The sequence below is a fragment of the Panulirus ornatus genome, chromosome 30 (assembly GCF_036320965.1).
Source record: "Panulirus ornatus isolate Po-2019 chromosome 30, ASM3632096v1, whole genome shotgun sequence".
NCBI lineage: Eukaryota > Metazoa > Arthropoda > Malacostraca > Decapoda > Palinuridae > Panulirus > Panulirus ornatus.
The window spans coordinates 15186844-15209343 of record NC_092253.1 but is presented as its reverse complement, the minus strand read 5'-3'; the positions used below and the strand labels follow the sequence as shown (position 1 = coordinate 15209343).

The 22500-nt window shown below is 47.7% G+C and overlaps 1 protein-coding gene across 1 annotated transcript in view; it reads right to left on the bottom strand.

Annotated features, from left to right (window-relative positions):
- Positions 1-20104, bottom strand: part of LOC139758424 (uncharacterized) — a 226040-nt gene extending 205936 nt beyond the window's left edge. Inside the window, exon 1 of the mRNA XM_071679813.1 lies at positions 19348-20104. Coding sequence (XP_071535914.1) covers positions 19348-19388 — 41 coding nt within the window. The 5' untranslated portion in view covers positions 19389-20104. The remainder of the gene's footprint in view (positions 1-19347) is intronic.
- Between the last annotated feature and the right edge of the window lie 2396 nt (positions 20105-22500).

Here is a 22500-nt window from a genome sequence, read left to right as displayed (position 1 = left end):
GTAGTGGAGCCAGCGCAGTACCCTGGGGTATGCAGTAGTGGAGCCAGCGCAGTACCCTGGGATTCACAGTAGTAGAGTCAGCGCAGTACCCTGGGATACACAGTAGTGGAGCCAGCGCAGTACCCTGGGGTACACAGTAGTATAGCCAGCGCAGTACTCTGGGGTACACAGTAGTGGAGCCAGCGAAGTACCCTGGGATTCACAGTAGTAGAGCCAGCGCAGTACCCTGGGATACACAGTAGTGGAGCCAGCACACTACCCTGGGGTACACAGTAGTGAAGCCAGCGCAGTACCCTGGGGTACACAGTAGTGAAGCCAGCACAGTACCCTGGGGTACACAGTAGTGGAGCCAGCAGAGTACCCTGGGACACACAATAGTGGAGCCAGCGCAGTACCCTGGGATACACAGTAGTGGAGCCAGCGCAGTACCCTGGAATACACAGTAGTGGAGCCAGCACAGTACCCTGGGATACACAGTAGTGGAGCCAGCGCAGTACCCTGGGATACACAGTAGTGAAGCCAGCGCAGTACCCTGGGGTACACAGTAGTGGAGCCAGCACAGTACCCTGGGAATCACAGTAGTAGAGCCAGCGCAGTACCCTGGGATACACAGGAGTGGAGCCAGCGCAGTACCCTGGGATTCACAGTAGTAGAGCCAGCGCAGTACCCTGGGGTAAACAGTAGTGGAGCCAGCACAGTACCCTGGGGTACACAGTAGTGGAGCCAGCACAGTACTCTGGGATTCACAGTAGTGGAGCCAGCGCAGTACCCTGGGGTACACAGTAGTGGAGCCAGCGCAGTACCCTGGGGTACACAGTAGTGGAGCCAGTACAGTACCCTGGGATTCACAGTAATGGAGCCAGCGCAGTACCCTGGGGTACACATTAGTGGAGCCAGCACAGTACCCTGGGATACACAGCTGTGGAGCCAGCGCAGTAGCCCGGGGTACACAGTAGTGGAGCCAGCACAGTACCCTGGGGTACACAGTAGTGGAGCCAGCACAGTACCCTGGGATACACAGTAGTGGAGCCAGCGCAGTACCCTGGGGTACACAGTAGTGGAGCCAGCACAGTACCCTGGGGTACACAGTAGTGGAGCCAGCACAGTACCCTGGGAATCACAGTAGTAGAGCCAGCGCAGTACCCTGGGATACACAGGAGTGGAGCCAGCGCAGTACCCTGGGATTCACAGTAGTAGAGCCAGCACAGTACCCTGGGGTAAACAGTAGTGGAGCCAGCACAGTACCCTGGGGTACACAGTAGTGGAGCCAGCACAGTACTCTGGGATTCACAGTAGTGGAGCCAGCGCAGTACCCTGGGGTACACAGTAGTGGAGCCAGCGCAGTACCCTGGGGTACACAGTAGTGGAGCCAGTACAGTACCCTGGGATTCACAGTAATGGAGCCAGCGCAGTACCCTGGGGTACACATTAGTGGAGCCAGCACAGTACCTTGGGATACACAGCTGTGGAGCCAGCGCAGTAGCCCGGGGTACACAGTAGTGGAGCCAGCACAGTACCCTGGGGTACACAGTAGTGGAGCCAGCACAGTACCCTGGGGTACACAGTAGTGGAGCCAGCACAGTACCCTGGGGTACACAGTAGTGGAGCCAGCAGAGTACCCTAGGGTACACAGTAGTGGAGCCAGCAGAGTACCCTGGGACACACAGTAGTGGAGCCAGCGCAGTACCCTGGGATACACAGTAGTGGAGCCAGCACAGTACCCTGGGATTCACAGTGGTAGAGCCAGCGCAGTACCCTGGGGTACAAAGTAGTGGAGCCAGCGCAGTACCCTGGGATTCACAGTAGTGGAGCCAGCACAGCACCCTGGGGTACACAGTAGTGGAGCCAGCACAGTACCCTGGGAATCACAGTTGTGGAGCCAGCAAAGTACCTGGGATACACAGTAGTGGAGCCAGAACAGTACCCTGGGATACACAGTAGTGGAGCCAGCACAGTACCCTGGGGTACACAGTAGTGGAGCCAGCACAGCACCCTGGGATACACAGTAGTGGAGCCACCATAGTACCCTGGGATACACAGTAGTGGAGCCAGCACAGTACTCTGTGGTACACAGTAATGGAGCCGGCACAGTAATCTGGGGTACACAGTAGTGGAGCCAGCACAGTACCCTGGGGTACACAGTAGTGGAGCCAGCACAGCACCCTGGGGTACACAGTAGTGGAGCCAGCACAGTACCCTGGGGTACACAGTAGTGGAGCCAGCACAGTACCCTGGGGTACACAGTAGTGGAGCCAGCACAGTACCCTGGGGTACACAGTAATGGAGCCAGAACAGTACCCAGGGGTAAACAGTAATGGAGCCAGCACAGTACCCTGGGGTACACAGTTGTGGAGCCAGCGCAGTATCCTGGGGTACACAGTAGTGGAGCCAGCACAGTACCCTGGGGTACACAGTAGTGAAGCCAGCGCAGTACCCTGGGATTCACAGTAGTGGAGCCAGCGCAGTACCCTGGGGTACACAGTAGTGGAGCCAGCACAGTACCCTGGGGTACACAGTAGTGGAGCCAGCGCAGTACCCTGGGATTCACAGTAATGGAGGCAGCACAGTACCCTGGGGTACACAGTAGTGGAGCCAGCACAGTACCCTGGGGTACACAGTAGTGGAGCCAGCACAGTACCCTGGGACACACAGTAGTGGAGCCAGCACAGTACCCTGGGACACGCAGTAAAGGAGCCAGCACAGTACCCTGGGGTACACAGTAGTGGAGCCAGCACAGTACCCTGGGATACACAGTAGTGGAGCCAGCACAGTACCCTGGGGTACACAGTAGTGGAACCAAGGCTGCGATGTACAAGGCTTCAGTATGAGGTACAAGGCTTCAGTATGAGGTACAAGGCTTCAGTATCAGGTACAAAGTGTTGACGCCAGGAGCAAAGCTTCACAATAGAGTACAACCTGGTGCAGTCTTCGAGGATCTTCTTCCCCAACACCCCTGGCTGGGCTCAGGGTGTTGCTCCACTGATTGACTAAGCTGTTGGACGTCGCAGACCGCAGGCCCACCACAGCGGCCTGGCTGGACGGAAACATCTTCAGCGTGCATCCTCTGGTGCTCCTGGTGGTTACAAGTGAGGCGTTGTGGAGCACAAGTTACTACAAGGCTTCAACCCAAGGTGTAGAGGTTTTATTTAAAGGCTTCAAGAGCAGAGGACTTACGTCGAGATCATCACAAAGCTGAAAGTGAAGCTTCCACACGTAGCTTCAGGATGAAGTTTTAGTCAAAGGCTTCCCTGCAAGGGTTCAGAACAAGGCATAGCTGAGGAGGACTTCAAAACAAAAGGATGTAGACCATAAGAACATAAGAAGTGAGGATAATGCAAGAGTCTGTCCATCAACCGCTGAACCCATAAACACATCATCCAACCTTCGTTTAAAGCTACCTAAAGACCCACGTAGCTTCCACTACTGGGCTTGGCAGCTGCATCCACAAATCTACCACCATCTTATTCAACATCTAGTTTCAGCAAGAGGACTTCAGCACGAGGCTTCAGTACAAGGCTTTGGGACAAATCCTAACCCACGTGGAATCCGACCCTCCCACATGATCACCATCACCACAAGCAGGTGTTACTTTTCCAGCACCAGTCATTTGTGTTGACCCCGGCTGGCTTGGACGACCTCTGGTGACCTGACCTTTCTTGGGATCAAGTGGGACGCAAGGGGATTATCAGAGAGAAAGAGAGAGGGAGATGCAGGTAATTTGCCTCATTAGAGGAACTAGGACACAGGATTACGTAGGAATGGAAACTCAAAATCAACGACTCGCATTTGATGAACACACGTCTTACCAAGCCGTGCACCAAGCTGGCAGTGAAGGAAATACACGAAAGTTTGAAATTGTACCCACGTTCTGTATCGAGAAAATAGGTCAAGGTCTGTATGAAGAGGCTGTATGCCCAAGCACTGAACCAGTTCTGTAATGTCTAAATCTGTAATCATATGACCGCTGGCATCCCTCTAGGGCATGACTTGTGACCGCTGTAAAGCTTGTGTCTTGCTGCTGCTCACAGTAGCCACACCCCTCCTGCTGCTGCATGGGATGGACGAGACAGGAGCCACACCCCTCCTGCTGCTGCATGGGATGGACGAGACAGGAGCCACACCCCTCCTGCTGCTGCATGGGATGGACGAGACAGGAGCCACACCCCTCCTGCTGCTGCATGGGATGGACGAGACAGGAGCCACACCCCTCCTGCTGCTGCATGGGATGGACGAGACAGGAGCCACACCCCTCCTGCTGCTGCATGGGATGGACGAGACAGGAGCCACACCCCTCCTGCTGCTGCATGGGATGGACGAGACAGGAGCCACACCCCTCCTGCTGCTGCATGGGATGGACGAGACAGGAGCCACACCCCTCCTGCTGCTGCATGGGATGGACGAGACAGGAGCCACACCCCTCCTGCTGCTGCATGGGATGGACGAGACAGGAGCCACACCCCTCCTGCTGCTGCATGGGATGGACAGGACAGGAGCCACACCCCTCCTGCTATATAGGATGGACAGGACAGGAGCCACACTCTTCCTCCTGCATGGGAGAGGACATCAGACAACCTATCCCAGCTGGACGACCGCTAGGCCGTGACAGACATCTGTCCTCATCATGGCTTCCTCCCCGACTCCAACCCTGCAACATTTTCCTGCCATTTTCCAGCCGGTGACTTGTTGGGTTATCCTCGAGTGGAACCTTGTCAACTCTACCCAGGTGGCGGCCGACAGATGTGCACGCAATTCCCATTTCCTAAAGTTTCCCATCTGCCGCTCTATACCTGGCAGCAACGTACTCTCCCGATCTGTGGGGAAATTGCCTCAGTAGGCGTGGCAAGGCGCGGGTAGGGGTACGGCGGGGGAACGCTACAAAAGAGGAACACGAAACAGAATATTCTGGGCTGAAGATCGTTATACAAGGGCTATAGAACCTCACAGCTGCCATCTGTGGAAATACAAGGGACATACAACCCCACAGCTAACATCTGTGGTAATACAAGGGACATACAACCCCCACAGCTGCCATCTGTGGCAATACAAGGGACATACAACCCCTACAGCTGCCATCTGTGGTAATACAAGGGATATATAACCCCACAGTTGACATCTGTGTTAATACAAGGGATATACAACCCCACAGCTGATATCTGTGTTAATACAAAGGACATACAACCCCACAGCTGATATCTGTGGTAATACAAGGGATACACAACCCCCACAGCTTCCATCTGTGGTAATACAAGGGACATACAACCCCACAGCTGATATCTGTTGTAATACATGGGACATAGAACCCTTACAGCTGACATCTGTGGTAATACAAGGGATATACAACCCCACAGCTGACATCTATTGTAATACAAGGGACATACAACCCCCACAACTTCCATCTGTGGTAATACAAGGGATATACAAACCCACAGCTGACATCTGTTGTAATACAAGGGACATACATACCCACAGCTGATATCTGTGGTAATACAAGGGATATACAACCCCACAACCGACATCTGTTGTAATACAAAGGACATACATCCCCACAGCTGATATCTGTGGTAATACAAGGGATACACAACCCCCACAGCTTCTATCTGTGGTAATACAAGGGATATACAACCCCACAGCCGACATCTGTCGTAATACAAGGGATATACAACCCCACAGCTGACATCTGTATCGTCGAATGTCTTGTTTAAGGAAATTTCAGGAAAATACAAAACACTTTGATTCGTACAGCATCCGTCCTGGATCATGGTGTACAGAAAATACAGTTAATGAGAGACGAGAGATACACTGGTCCAGGAGTGTAGGAGTGACGTGTATGCCCGGGAAAATATACATCATTGACCATACGACTTAAAGATAAGGACGAAGCGCGTAAGATAAGACAGTGCTCTAAGGGCGTACGTCAGAACTAGGTACTAAAGATTTGATTAATTTTTTAGTATAGGGACCTACGTGGCATGGGTGAAATACATATGACCATTTGGGTGAGAGGAACTATGTGTAAGAGAAAGAGTGTAGGTTGCTATGTGTGCGTGCAGACATCCCATGTGTACGTGTAGACTTGCTATGTGTGCGTGTAGACTTCCCATGTGTACGTGTAGACCTAACTCTTCAAGGAAGAAGGATGATGAAGAAAGTGAGAGAGAGAGAGAGAGAGAGAGAGAGAGAGAGAGAGAGAGAGAGAGAGAGAGAGAGAGAGAGAGAGAGAGAGAGAGAGAGAGAGAGAGAGAGAGAGAGAGAGAGAGAGAGAGAGAGAGAGTGTTCCACAGCTTCGTTGTTGGAGAGAGAAGTCTTCACACAGGAACTAGGAGAAGCAGCAGCGACCAGACGCGAGCGAGCAGGGGACACACAGCTCACGGCAGCAGTGGCCAATAATGATGCCTTCAGAATAAGGATTGAGGAGCTTCTACATCATGGCATAACCCGAGGGATGGTTGGAGAGAGGTCGTGTCTGGAGGTTAATGATAAGTAAGGATGGCTTCTGATTCCACTCCGGTTGATGTGCACGTCAAGGGAGAACCTCCATTACTCCATACTAGTGTGAATACATAAATCCCCAGCAGGTATGAGATGGCTGCTCACATGGGGAAATACTTATGGCACCGGGCAAAAATCTCTAGCCTTCGGGAAGCAGGTTTTATAATGTTAATGCTGGGTTTCCAAATCAGAGTGGGGATATGGTTATGCTCAATATGTTTGTATTATTTCAGGGACGAATTACGATGTTTTGAAACTAAACGAAATGGAATCAGTGAACAGTTGATAGATTTAGAACTTGTGTTTCAGTAGTAGTGAATTTAAGCATGCTTTTGCTTCCCCATTCCGAGAATTGCACAGGTCCGAAAAAAGAAAGATGTGTTCAGTACGAGAAAGAGAACATGTGTTAGAGTGAAGCGGGAATAAGGATACACGAGTTGAAATATAAACAGAAGAAACATCAGCGTAAAAATGATGAAGCTGAATATAAAAGAAAACTATTTATGGACAGAAGAAAGAGTAGGTGACAGGACAGAACCCTGAGGGACAACTCTGTTGATAAAGAAAGAGGAGGAAGTCGCTCCATTATCGACTACTGTCATGGACCGATGAGGGAGAGGACACTATGCACTAAGGAACTGAAAAAGGCAGAAAAGCAAAACTGTGTCGGTCTGGAGAGCAAAAACTCACGCCACTACCTGGCAAATGCTTTGGATACGTCCAGGGTCACGACGAGAGATTCACCAATATTCCTGAGAGACAAGTCACATAGGAGATATCACCGGGAAACCTAACACCACCCTGTCTTGGTGATTAGAAAGAAGGGAATGGAACTCTGAGAAAGTGGGAGCAACAGAAGATTCTCAAAGACTTTGGAAACAGCGGAGGTGAAAGCAACAGGGCGATAGTTCGTGGAGTTAGATTGGTCCCCTCTGTCAAGGATGGGCTGCGTCAGGGCGTGTTTCAGAGAGGGACAAGTGTGGACCATGAGACAGGAAATAAGGGAGCACGTATCTGGGTTGGCTCAGAGGCATAGGCCTTTAGTATTGGAGGAGGTACGCCATCCGGGCCATATATATACCTTATCCACCTGAAGGTAGACCCTGCGTGAGGAAAGTATAGTAGAGGGACGAGACGGAAGGGCGAGGGACTAGATGTAGACTCATTCAAGGTAGAAGTAGAGAAGCATTAGGTATCAAACGGGGCGGCTTCATCAGCTGGAGAGTTAGATAGAGATTGATCAGGTCGCAGGAGTGGAGGAAAATCTACATTACAGAAACCATTGAGGATAATCTAGGTTAAAGACTGATAAAAAGAGGCATCAATGGAGGAAGATGGGAAATCGGTACATCTTATATTTATGCCGAGGAAATTCGATAAAGGAGTTGTGCAGGAATAGCAGCTAAGCTCTCTCTGTCTGTCTGTCTGTCTGTCTGTCTCTCTCTCTCTCTCTCTCTCTCTCTCTCTCTCTCTCTCTCTCTCTCTCTCTCTCTAAGTGCCAGAGCTGGCGTTTCGAGATGAGAATAGGGTGGCTGACATGTCCAAATAAAAGTGATGGAGTTAAGATGACGGTTCCCTGATCATACCCCAACTGAGGTAAAAATAGATCTGGATGCTGAACCGCATAGGCAAAACACAAGTTTGAACAATAAACGGGTAACATGGGAAGATGTGGATCAGTGAGATGTTAGCGACAAAATGAGACACATTATTGAGTACTGGAACAGAGGAGGAGCATGTTAGCTATGACCACCCTGATACTGTGAGCACGCAACAGACATATTATGACGAGAAGAAACGACAAAAAGGTCAACAGAAGAACGAACACGACAAGCTCTGTATTGGAGGGAAAATTACTGACCTAAAAAGGGCCACAGCTTACTTAATGAAGGTAAAAAAAAAAGAAAAAAGCTTGTCAGATGAACTACTAGACATGGATAATAAACACAAAATGTGTTACAAAACACAAGACAATAAAGAAGACGAAAGATCTGTTGATGATATGACGGAAAATACTTTTACTCAAACGCAAACTGCAAATCGAGGACCACGAATGCCACTGGTCCCCTTACCAACAGGAGGGGGTACTTTTACACACGACTACCACGAGATGAGTGACATTCTACAGATGTATTATGAACCAGTGTTCAATGAGCCACAGTTCACCTCACAGATAAGCGACCCAACACCCACATTCTACAGATGTATTATGAACCAGTGTTCAATGAGCCACGGTTCACTTCATAGATAAGCGACCCAACACCCTCCCTCAAGAGTGATGTGCGTGCTACACACAGAAGGTATCACCACCTCGACCTAGCATTTCCGGAGGGTCACTGAGAGCTTGCCCTCAGCACCTGGCCTGGGGGACTCATGGAACTCAGTCTTGATACAGAAATTCACAAGACCTCTCACACGAGCACTAAACATCCCCTGGAGGATGAAAATCTAGATTCAGGCATCATCCACGACTGTCTGGCTCACATCGCCCCACTCCACAAAGGTGGAAGCAAAGATGTCGCAGGAAAACTACCGACCGACAGCTCTACCATCTTTGAAGGAGTCCTGAGAGGGAAGGTGACTATCATGGGGCTGAGGAGTCAACATGACCCAGGACAACATGGTTTCCAGGGAGGGAAGATCCCGCGTCTCGCGAGACTGTTGATTTACAATCTTTACAAACGAATTTGATAAACGTACCCATGGCATCGTTGCACACAAGATACGTAAGATGAAAGTAACCAGGAAAAAAAAAGATAAGGATATACAACTTTTTAATTAACGGATCAGAGCGAGTAGGTATAACTCATGACGTACCTGGTGGCTCGGTCCCTCAGAACACTGGACTTGCACCCATCCTGTTTGTGTCTCTTTCTGATATCTGAACATTGACGCAAACATGACCACTGTTTTATATCATCCTTAACAGATGCTGAGAGAATCAGGATACAAATCTTCTCAGTATAATATGTTGCAAGGCTAAAAAAGAGACAGATAAAGTCTTCCAGTGGGCCACCGAGGACATGATCTTCAGTGGGGATGAGTTCCACCTCCTCCAGTATGAGGAATCGGAAGACGAAAAGTATTCTCTAAACAAACCTTGTCTGTTGCGACACGTTTGTCTAATAAAGGTTTGCATACTGGGAGACGTGTCTATCACTGTCCATTTAGAAGAGGTTGTTTACTTTGAACGTTTTTTGTAAAGTTTGTCTGAGGAGTGTTTTTATTAAGGAACGTTTGCCTCACTATAGAACGTTTGTTTACCAGGAAACACTTTGTCCACTCAATGGAACATTTATCTCTATAAGGAACGCTTTTCACACCATTGGATGTTTGTCTACTACTGCTAGGACAGGCTATGAGGCTATTGGTCCACACACAGAGTCTGCTAGGACGAGTTACTGGGCTATTGGTCCACACACAGAGTCTGCTAGGACGAGTTACATGGCTACTGGTCTACACACACAGTCTGCTAGGACGAGGCCTTATATCGGACGAAGAAATGACTCGTCCTTATGACTGGTGATCTGTGGCTGTCGGACGAACAGACGACTTCAGCTACTGGACTGCTCGTCCTTCTGTTACCTCTGCCGGACGAAAATCTCCGAGACGCTACTTAAATCATGATCATAATGATTCGGACGATGAACGTCCACTGGTCACTGGTTACATTTGTCCTAGTGTCCAACACTGGACGAATCCCATAACCTCAGGGGTCACAAGATTCATCTCAGTGGCCACTGTGATCGACCAATTCCCAGTGACCGTTCAATACCCACCGCAGATTTAAGGACATGGGCGACCGCATGAGTGGCAGTAACTCGATGGGAACTGCTTGCGGTAGCTGGGTTCGACCCAACCCTACCTATCACGGAGGATGGCCACCCGACATCCCCCCTCAGCCACCCTTGGCCGCCACGACAACAGTAACTCACGTCTTTAATCCTTGGTTAACACGAGGTAATTATATGGTTCTCCCGGTGACTCACGGACGAGCAGTTAGCGCTCTCTTTAATGATGGAGGAGAGAGAGAGAGAGAGAGAGAGAGAGAGAGAGAGAGAGAGAGAGAGAGAGAGAGAGAGAGAGAGAGAGAGAGAGAGAGAGAGAGAGAGAGATGAGATTTTGCCACCAAAACAAAACAGCAGGGGTAGCGCGTAGCGACCACTGCACGTCTTGCTTGATAGTCTCCCTCCTCCTCCTCCTCCGCCGCCAACTAAGCATATTATATAACTGCCAATTCGGGGTTCATCTGAGACTGACTTGAATGACATTTCTCGTTTTCTTTTAAATATTTCTGCATTTTGCTCTACGTATGTTCTCAGTTCTACTATCATTTTCCTAACCTCACACTGAACACTCCAACATTTCGCTGAGCTATCGTATCTTTTACTTTGATATATTATTCTGATACCTTTCCTGGTACAAAGTATTAGTTCTGTCTTTCCCCAGTTGACATACTTTGAGTTCTACCCCACAGCTCAATCTCTGGGCCTAATCTATTAACGTACTAGGCAGCCCAAACTCTGGGCCTAGCTTATCAAGTCTACGTGGCTGCCAGACACATGAGCCAGGGTTCGATTCCCGGGGGACAATGGTAGTTTTCGTCAGATATCATGTGTAGTTACGTTACATATTTGACATACGTAGTCCATCAGTACTGATGACCTAGATAGGCTGCCATGCTTGCAGACCATCATCCGTACATCTTTCTCTTCTTCGTTCTAGGCGGGAGAACTTGGGATCTGACTCTCTCATCATACGTTGCAGATCATCAATGTCGTGTGTGAAGTGTTTCAGAATTCTCCTTTCTCTGTCTGTTTCCACGTGTGTGTGTGTGCGTGTGCGTGTGCGTGTGTGTGTGTGTGTGTGTGTGTGTGTCGGGCGACCACGCAACATGGCAACATTTTCAATTTTGCTCCTTATGTATTCATTGAAAAATGTCATGGTTGGCTGCGCGTCACTCGTTGTGAACGTTGGCATTACCATACCACACACCATATGGCTTGATGGTCCTGCCTCAGTGTGGTCTTTGAATCTCAGTTCCAGATAACTCGTTCCAGATTTCTCGTTCCAGATAACTTCTTGATCTTTGACGCTTGTGTCCCTTTCTGATGTCCTTCCTGCTGGGCGTTTATCACCGGTACGTTGTTTATCATTCAGAGTTATTGGCTAAAAATTCTTTTCAGAAAATTCCATCAGGTTGTTCAATTCTCAAAGGAGAACAGATCCTTATTATTCTATGTTCTGTAACATTTTCTCTTCATTTGTTCTGCGTTTTCTACGCACCTTCGTAGTTTCCCAAATTGCATTTACGACTTAAGTGCATTAAGTGATGTGCTTGTAACTTCGAGTGCATGACTTGTTACCGCCAAATGGTTCGACTTGGCCTCCGTCTGCTTGGAATGTCTTACAACATCTTGAGTCAGCTCCTAGCCAGACAAGTTTCTATTCGACTGGTAAATAATAATTACTGTTTTCTCTTTCTTATATTCTTGAAGATGATGACTAGTATTTCAGTCTAGTACCTACACAGTGTGCCGGTCCAGACAGGCTGCTGGGGTTATCGGGGCACGAAGGGTGCTGCTTCCTATCACTTAGTCGACTGACGACTCAACCCAACAGCCTGAGCCCAGCCCGGGCTGTGGGGGCAGAGGACCTCCGAAGCCTTCACTAGGTATTGACTGTTCTTTGTGCATTACCATATAATACCTTCCTATATGTAAACTACTCGGGGGAGCAAATCATGGTCGAGCTCACGGAGGAACTACGAGAGTATGGGAGGGTGAGGAGAGTAGCTGCGGGGGGTGGTCGGTGTGGGGGAAATATGTGTGAAAGGGATCTGGGGAACAAGGCGTCCAGTTTGGCCACTGTCATGGCAGCGGTAGAGAATGGATAGGGATGCTCAGGGGAGTAGCGGTAACCTCACAGGCAAAGGAATGAGCAAAGAAAGGTCAAGTAGGATCACTGGGAGACAACTTAGGCAGTCTAAGTAGCGGCTAAGCCCAGCTACAGGTCAGGTCTCGGGTAACTCTTAGGACCAGGACTGGTCGAGTCCAGTAAGGGGAGGGTCAGAGTAACGCGGCGAACCCAAAACGGGTGAAGAACCATCTCTCCCCCGCTGCTGCACACCCAAACATTAACAGTGATAATACAAACACGCATCATACAGACAGCAAAGAAAAAAAAGGGCACATTCAACCCAGAAATCAACTCCATATACACAAATCCCCAGCGCATCATTACGAAACGCGATGAACGTATATTCTATGCAGTTACTGAGGAACGGAACATTATTGCAATCTCAGATACGGTGGTAAACTCCGAGAATAATCACTTCATCGCTGAGTGAGCAATACCCGGATACAAACTATTTATGAAAAATGGCTTGTACAGGGTAGGTGGTAGAGTTGATAACATTCTAAAGTGCTATTAAGATAAGCAAAGTAGACACACACTTACGACTCTCATTATATTGACATTATCGACAAATTCAAAAGTAAACTACGTCTAGGTATTATTTACAGACCTCCTAGGCAAAAAGACGGCGAAGATAAGATATCATACAATGAAATCAAAACCATAATAAACGGTAAAAAAAGAGTTGAAAGAGAAAAATAAAGAGCTTCGGTCTATCTCGCTGTAAATACAGATTTCTCCTCAATTGGTTCATTTGATCATAGTGTCATAAATGTATCTATTCTAACAGCACATCCTCTTCCAGCAGCCCCTTCTAAGCGTAAAGACTGGCACCTCAACAAAGCTGACGGAAATAACTTACGTAACTTCTTTTCTGACTTTCCTTGGCTAAATCACTAACACTTATGTGGTGATACGTCTGTCTCCGCCAAACGCATAGCAGATATTATTCTTGCGGGAATAATAGCACTTATCCTCTCTTCCTCCACGACTACTTCATGCTATCGATGGTTCAACCGTTCCTGTTCTGAGGCCATCCAGGCTAGGGATCAGGCATATCAGGCTTGGAAAAATTCTCCTTCCTTTGACTCCGAATCACTGCCCGTAATCACTGCTAGCACGTTATCCGTGAGGCGAAGCGTTCCTTTATTCAAAGTAAGTGCGATAACCTCTCCTCGTCATCCACTGATAGGTCTTTCTGGTCCTTAGCTACGGGCATCTCTAACAACTTCTGTTGCTCTACCTTTACTTCACTTTCCCGTTCTGACGGTACTATAGCTGTCTCTCCCGTAGACAAAACAACTCTGGTTCCTGTTTCTCCTCTAACTCCACCTAGGATGGCTCTAACATTCCTTCACCCCTTGATGCCCCTCTTACCAATCTCTTTTCCGACTGTCCGAAAAGCGCTTATTTCCCTGGACGCAAGCGAGGCTTATGATCCCGATGGCATCGTCCCCGAGCACTGCAAGAGTGTGCCTCCGAACTTGCACCTGTGCTTGATCGTCTGTTTCGTTTCTGCTTAAAAATCAAACTTTTTCTTCTTTTTCGAAACGCTTTGATACATCCGAGCCCTCAGAGGAGCAATCGTTCTGACCACTCTAACTATCGTCCTATTGCTTTGACATCTACCATTTCCAAAGTCTTTGAATCCATCAATTCTCACATCCTTAAACACCTCGAAAATCAGTCTCCTCTCCGATCACCAGTATGACTTCCGTATGTCTGGTCATCATTCCTACAAGATTTTTGGGAGTCATGTGCAGTTGCCGTTGACATATTTAAAGCTGTTGACAGGGTGTGGCATCGGGGTCTCATCTCTAAGCTCTCCTCTGTTGGTTTCCCTCTCTCACGTAGCTCATTCATATCTAGCTTCCTCTCTGGCCGATCTATTTCTGTGGGCGTTGATGGATCAGCATCCCCGCCCCACCCCCTTTTTTCCATCAACAGCGGTGTCCCTCAAGGTTCTGTCCTGTCCCCTACAGTTTTTCTCCTTTTTTTTTAGACGATTTCCTCTCCTCCACAAAAATCCAGTGCACTTATATGCTGATAACACTGCATTTATCTACATCCTTCAATTCTGCTCCCTCTTCCCTCACTCGACCTGCGTCTCGTCTTGACGCAGCTTCCTCAATAAACTCTGACTTGGACAGGATATCTCAGCGGTCAGGTATTAGGATAGGATGGGAGATAATTTGCTCTAAATCACTGAGAATGGAGATATGAAAAAAGGACAAGGGAGAGCATCATTAGACAAACGTGTCTGAGTGAGAAGAAAGATATTAGGAGAGGGACTGGATAGATGGTGTTCAACTGAGGAGAGGTTACTAGAGAGATCAAGAATGTCGGTACAGTGAATAGAAAAAGAGGAAAGTCTCACAGAGAGAGAAAGGTAGTGGGAGGGTCTGGTGGTACTACTGTCAGAGCCCTCCTTCTTATTGGCAGTAGAGTCAGGCAGAAACCCGGAGATTCGTAGCAGCACATGATGCCGGGGACTAGGGGCCATATATTTGACGGATTCTATGATGATACTTATAGATGTTTGAGTGGACAGGAATTGGCAAGAGAACTTATGTGAAAAAAGTAATTATAATAAGCAAGGTTTGAGTGGGTGTATGGTGCTTGTAAGAAGATGGCAGGACTAGCCCGGTAGTCCCGTGTTGGTGAGACAAAGTAAGACCAGCAATCCTGACATGGATAATGTAAGATGGTTCCAGCCACCACTTTAACGCTCCTCAGTCTGGACGGTAGTACCACCCTGGGCAGCTGTTGTCAACAACCTACTACCTTATGGGTTGTTCCAAGGGTAGGTTGTTGTTTGAGATTAAACCTCCCTACAACTCAGGAGGTGCGGGCCCTGTGCTCTAGGGCGGCCTGCCGGTGGTGAGGGACCTAAGCACTGGGCCTAGTGGGGTTGGGCTTGTTATCCCACCCGGCGCCCACGAGAGCCAGGCTCCCTCTGCCATAGATAGGGGGCGGGATAATCCTTGAGTTAGCTGGGGGTACTGAGAGGGGCCAATACACTGCTGCCACACGAGCCTTTCCCTCTCACTGTGACTGTGATAAATTATTACATCATACATTCTTAGTTATTTTCACTCTTCATCTCATCTCTTCCCGTATCTCCTCTCCCGTAACTTAAGCCATCACCTATATTCTCTTTAACTAGGAGCTTCCAAGTACTCTCCCAGCTTCAGACGGACAAGGTTTATAGCTCAGACGGCATACTTCCTTGGGTACTAAAGTACTGTGCCTCTAGGCTTTCACCAACTCTTCCTCACCTATTTCACCTTTGTCTAAAAACCCAGACTGTTCATTCCGCTTGGAAGCGCTCCTTGTTATAACCCATTCTAAGGAAGGACGCCGCTCTAATCCCTAAAACTAACACCCCATAATTCTTACTTCTACTGTCTCCAAAGTCTTTGGAACTCTCCTAATCTTTCTCTTTCTCAAATAGAATCCTATTTTCCTCTTTCAAATCACCAGTATGGATCCTGCAGAGCTATATTTACCAGTGATCTTCTGTCCTATTTGCCTCATCTCTGCTCCTCTTTAACAGATTTTGGTCAAAGATGTCGTCATCCTCAACATCTTCATGGCATGTGAAGGGTGCTCAATAAGTGCTTTCTAAACTCCCTTCCTTCAGTTTCACTGCTCTGCTTCTCCCTGTTTTCTAATGCATACTTTCCTCTCTGGCCACTCCATTGCAGCAGTCCTATTCACAGTGGTGGTTTTCAGGGTTCTGCACTATACCCTACCATCTCTCAATAAATGATCTCTCTTCTACTTCTAACCCTATTCATTCTTATGATGATGATCCCATTTTACATACGTGACTCACTTTTCCTCCCTTCTCCCTTCTAACATTTGTTCTCTTTCTCATACTGATCATATTTCCTCACTCAATTTGGAACCGTGCAACATTTTAGTGAATGCTAAAACCATAAATACCTTCAAAAGTCGTTTAGACAAATATCTTATAAATCTAGGTTTACTCTGAAAAAGCAACGCCAGAAATAAACTATAAACAACAGCGTTAACGGGGACAGCAGAAGGTTAATGTGTAGCAGCGGGGAGTCTGTGATAGCTTAAAAAACTGCCGAGTGGAATTCCATTTTCTTGTCAAGCTATCTTTTTTTCTTGACAACCCAGTCGTAGGTCAATCAGGCCTCCTGTTGTCTGTCTTTCTCACGTAAACTCATATATTCTTATCTTATCAAGGACGGGTGTGTTGCTTCTTCATTCATTACGTTTCACTGTAGTTTACCATCTCTTGGTTCTTGCAGGTTCCCTTTGCCATTCTCATGAGATGTTCTGCTCAAAAATAAAATGGTTGGGTTTGATGGCTGTATTGCTGACTCCCATGGGGGATCTCTCTGTCTCTCTCAACATTCTGTTTCTGGCGTTCCATACTTCTTCAGGATATATATATATATATATATATATATATATATATATATATATATATATATATATATATATATATACAGATAGATAGATAGATAGATAAATAGAGAGAGAGAGAGAGAGAGAGAGAGAGAGAGAGAGAGAGAGAGAGAGAGAGAGAGAGAGAGAGAGAGAGAGAGAGAGAGAGAGAGAGAGAGAGAGAGAGAGAGAGAGAGAGAGAGAGAGAGAGAGAGCACATTTCTACTTGAAAACACTGGCAACAGATCCAATTTTACAGTACGCTCTCAACACACACTGACACCCACCCCCGACCCCGTCCTAGCCTGACCCAACATACTAACACACTGACGCCCCCTTCCGTCCTACCTTAACCTAACCTACCATATTAACACACTGACGCCCCCTTCCGTTCTACCTTAACCTAACCTACCATATTAACACACTGACGCCCCCTTTCATCCTACCTTAACCTAACCTAACATATTAACACACTGACGCCCCCTTCCGTCCTACCTTAACCTAACCTACCATATTAACACACTGACGCCCCCTTCCGTCCTAACTTAACCTAATCTACCGTATTAACACGCTGACGCCCCCTCCTCCTAACTTAACTTAACCTAACATACTAACACACTGACGCCCCTTCCTCCTAACCTACCATAATAACACACTGACGCCCCCTTCCGTCCTAACTTAACTTAACCTAACCTAACATACTAACATACTGACGCCCCCTCCTCCTAACTTAACCTAACCTAACATACTAACACCCTGACGCCCCCTCCTCCTAACTTAACCTAACATAGTAACACACTGACCCTCAGTATACTAAATGAATATGGAGAGTTTACGACCATAGTGGTAGTACACAGCCATGGGGACAGTAAACGACAATGGAGACACTAAACGACATCGGCCAGGGAACAATAAACGACCATGGGGTCAGCAAACGACTCCAGGGACAGTAAACGATCACTGGGACATTAAACGACCACTGAGACAGTAAACGACCCTAAGGGCAATAAACGACCATTGGGAGAGTAAGCGACCATTGGGATATTAAACGACCACTGAGACAGTAAACGACTCCAGGGACATTAAGCGACCACTAGGACAGTAAACGACCACTGGGACATTAAACGACCATTGGGACAGTAAACAACCACTAGGACAGTAAACGACCACTGGGACAGTAAACGACCCCAGAGACAGTAAACGACCACTGGGACAGTAAACGACCACTGGGACAGTAAACGACCCCAGAGACAGTAAACGACCACTGGGACAATGAACCATAGGGTCCGACTGATACATGGAAACAACATTGTCTCCCACACCATCAATTCCTCCCATACCATCACTGCCTCCTACGCCATCACTGCCGCCTACACCCTCACTGCCTCTGGTACGCTGCTTCCCACATCACTGCCTCCTACGCCATCACGGCCTCCCATACAATCACTGCCTCCCACACCATCACTACTTACAGTTTAATCATCACTGCCTGCCATACTATCACTGCCTATGGTACACAGCTTCTCCCATACCACCACTACCCCTGGTACAGTTTCTCCATACCATCACCTGCCTCCTACACCACCACTACCCCTAGTACAGTGCCTCACATACCACTACCTGCCTCCCACACCACCGCTACCTCCCATAGCATGGCTGATTCTGATGTACTGCCTGCAACACTGCCTCCCACATTATCACTGCCTCTGGTACACTGCCTCCCACACCATCACTGCCTCTTACACATTACCTCCCACAATATCACTGCCTCTCATACCATCACTGCCTCTCATAACATCACTGCATCTTATACCATCATTGCCCCCACACTATTACTGTCTCATACCATCACTGCCTCTTACACCATCACTGCTTCTTACATCATAACTGTCTCCCACACAGTTACTGCCTCCCACACCATCACTACCTCTAGTACATTGCCTCCCACACCATCACTACCTCTAGTACACTGCCTCCCACACCATCACTACCACTGGTACACTGCCTCCCACATCATCACTACCTCTGGTACACTGCCTCCCACACCATCACTACCTCTAGTACATTGCCTCCCACACCATCACTACCTTTGGTACACTGCCTCCCACACCATCGCTAACTCTGGTACACTGCCTCCCACACACCATCACTACCTCCAACGCAGTCACTGGCACAGTCTCCAACACGCCCACACCAACAGTACCTCCCACATTATCACCGCCTCCTGCACCATCGCTTAAGTCCTTAATACATTAAGATTTCTTCAGTAAAAAGAAAAATATACGGAACACGATAATGAAATGTATTTCACTTAGAGACAAACCCAGGAAAATATATATCGAAGTTTCGAAATACACAAAATCGACGTAATATAATCCAAGTCACTATAAATCAGTTAGTTAAAGATAACAAATCAATACAAGCTGTTTTGAATCATGTTATTCAATGAATAAACTGGAAGAAATCTCGAGAATAGAAGAGATGATTAATGTTATTAAGTTCGGGTAGCCTAGCACTTACCTGGACCAACATTGCCAGCCGTGGCAGCCGCTCGCCAACATGCTGGTGTCGTCTGTGGCCACTAGTCTCTGGTCATCTGTGTGAGGCCGCCAACACAACTAGTCCTGCCTCCCTGACCTGCTCCCTGCTCCTGCTACGGTGCTGTGCGTCTCCCGGAACTTGAAGCAACCTGAGTGACGCCACATTTTACTTTTAATCATGAGGTATTTGGCGGGCGCGTGGTCGGTATGCCGTCGGCCGATTTAGGGAAGAGGTTAGAATGCCTTCCGCTCCTCCTGTGGCGTACTTCAGATGCTTTATGTTTTGATTCCGGCTGCTTGATGGCTCGATCTTGCTGATTTTGTCCAGCCGCAGAGAGGAATTTCTTTTGACTCGGCGTATCTGGATGAGTCTGTCGGAAGGGGTAATTTCCGAGCCTAGTTCTTGTTGCCGCTTGAGACGGAGGAGCGTCTTTTCACCTAAACCAAAGTCATCCAGTTCTACGTAACACAGTTATTCCCCAAAACTGACTTTTTCGCAAAACAGCATTCAGATATCCGGTCAAACACCCAGATCCCTGCAGGAGACATGAACTGCATCACAGGAAGCACAAGCACAGTCCTGGTAGGAGAGCTTAGCCGAATGTTTTGGTTGGGATGGCGAGTGACGGGTACGGAGAGCGCGCGTTGCGTCCACTCTCCCTCACTGATCGTTGGCTACTGACCCTGGATGGGATTTGTGGGCAATTTTGTGGAGGGCTGGAGGACGGGCCGAGGGTGGTGGCGGTGTGTAGTGAAGCTGCCGCCCTTATTATGACTAACACGGCGGAAGGAAGACAGCTGGAGATGAAGGTGAGGCGGAGGAGTCTTGGCAAGAAGGTCATCTGGGCGGCTCGAGAGGGCTCTTGCCCAAGGTGTAAATGTTGAATATCAATGACATTTTTATGTTACTAATGTTCTCTGGTGGTGCCTCCTCCGCCCCCGCCTCTCTACCACTGCCATATAGCACTGGACTCCAGACCTCGTCATTATACCACCATTATTAACACCACCACAACCCTTACATCATGATGATAACTACCATTGGTACCTGCATTCCAACTACCATTTCAACCTCACTGCTTTCGTAGCCTTTTTGTTCGTGTGTATAGTCATCTGTGTGAATGTGTGTATGTGAATCTATGCGAGTGTCTGCGTGTGGATGTGAATCTATGCGAGTGTCTGCGTGTGGATGTGAATCTATGCGAGTGTGTGCGTGTGTATGTGTGCGTCAGCGAGTGTAAATCACCTGCAGGACACTAGCGTACAGCTGACCAGCTGGCACGGTTACCACATACCTCCGGTGTAGCAACACCAGCAGGATCACAAACCCAGGATTCAGTTGCTATTTATATCAGGATGTGCGATGATACGACGAGCAGGTTTCAGACGCGATCTTATGCGCTCTATAGGCCCTTCCCTTTTTGGGTATAGGGTATGTGAACCAATCAAGAGACTTTGGAACGAGATTTATGTTCAGCGATTCGCAAGGCGACAGAAAGTACTGGATTAGATTCCTCGTTTGCATAAAACAGAACTGTTTTTTTAGTGGGAAGTATCACAAGCTGGCTATAGGTAGTTAGATATTCTTCGTGGAATTATGAATGTGACTGTATGACAGTACTGATGATAGTCAGGGTGGGTACACACCAGCGGAGCTAGGGATCACGTATCTATCTATCTATCTATCTACATCTATCTATATCTATATACATATATATATATATATATATATATATATATATATATATATATATATATATATATATATATATATATATATATATACACACACACACAATGATGTTAAGGTCGTGTTACTGTGTATATGCACACCAAAGGTACTAAGGTCTAGTCACTGCGTACATAAACCAGCGGTACTCCAGTGTAATCACTGCGTATACACACCAGTGTTGGTCAGGTCCGGTCAGTGTGTATACATCAATACTGCCAAGGTCTACTCGCTACGTGTACACAACAGTGGTGCTAAGGTCTCGAAACTGCTTATCAGCAGTGATAAGATATAGTCTCCACCACCTTACATACATCAGGGGCCTTCTAGCCCTACCTATACACTCCAGGGTGACTAAGACCCACTGGTACTGAGCTTCCTGTGTATATACACCAGTAGTGCTGGGGTTCTTGTGTATATACACCAGTAGTGCTGGGGTTCTTGTGAATATATACCAGTAGTGCTGGGGTTCTTGTGTATATATACCACCAGTGCTGGGGTTCTTGTGTATATATACCAGCAGTGCTGAGATTCCTATGTATATAGAAGAACAGTGCTGAGCTTCCTGTGTATATACACCAGTAGTATGAGAGTTGGTAAGTTGGATTGCTCTGGACGCGACTCTTGTTCAGTAAGTACGAAGAGCTCGAGGCACCTCACATGCGTGAGCAGAACTCCACACGAGTCCTTTCGTATACTCGGATCAACTGCTGGCGAGAAGGAAGACTTCCGGTACTTGAACATGAATCCTAGTTTCTTGAGGGCAGACTTGGCTATGTGAGGGGAGGGTACGCGTCATGCAAAGTGGAATTAAAGAAGAGAGAAGAAAAAGCCATGATTTATCAGGGGTAGAGGCAACTATACTAGCGAAGAAGTTGTTGAGACGCTTTTGGCTAAAGACCAGACAAACCTGTCAGTGGATGACGAGGAGAGGTTGTAGCACTTCCTCCGGATCAAGGAACGCATCGCCTGCGAGGTAACACACTACTAATGGTTTCGGGCAAAGATGAAAGCTGAGAGCGAGTCGGAGGAAGGAGAGTGTTTGAAGATGCGTTATGCCAGATCCCTTGACCCAATGGTCTTCGTACAAGAATAGTTAAACCATGGCTTGAACAACTGGGATAGTCTTAAAAGACGGGGAAATATATGCTTTCCTTAAGACAGAAGTATCGCTAGGGGAGAGGCGGTAATGTACTTAGGTACAATAAAAAAAGATATCACAAATTAGTCCAATCAGCGTTATTAAAGTGGTGATATTTACGTTTAGAAGGGACAGCTGGTGGAGGAGACACGGTAAAGACAGACTCATTTACAAGAGTATGGTCACATGAACTAGCTTGGGCGCGAGACTGTAGCTACAGAGAGAAGAATCGGTGTTAGGAGGGTGGCAGGAACGAGCAGGAA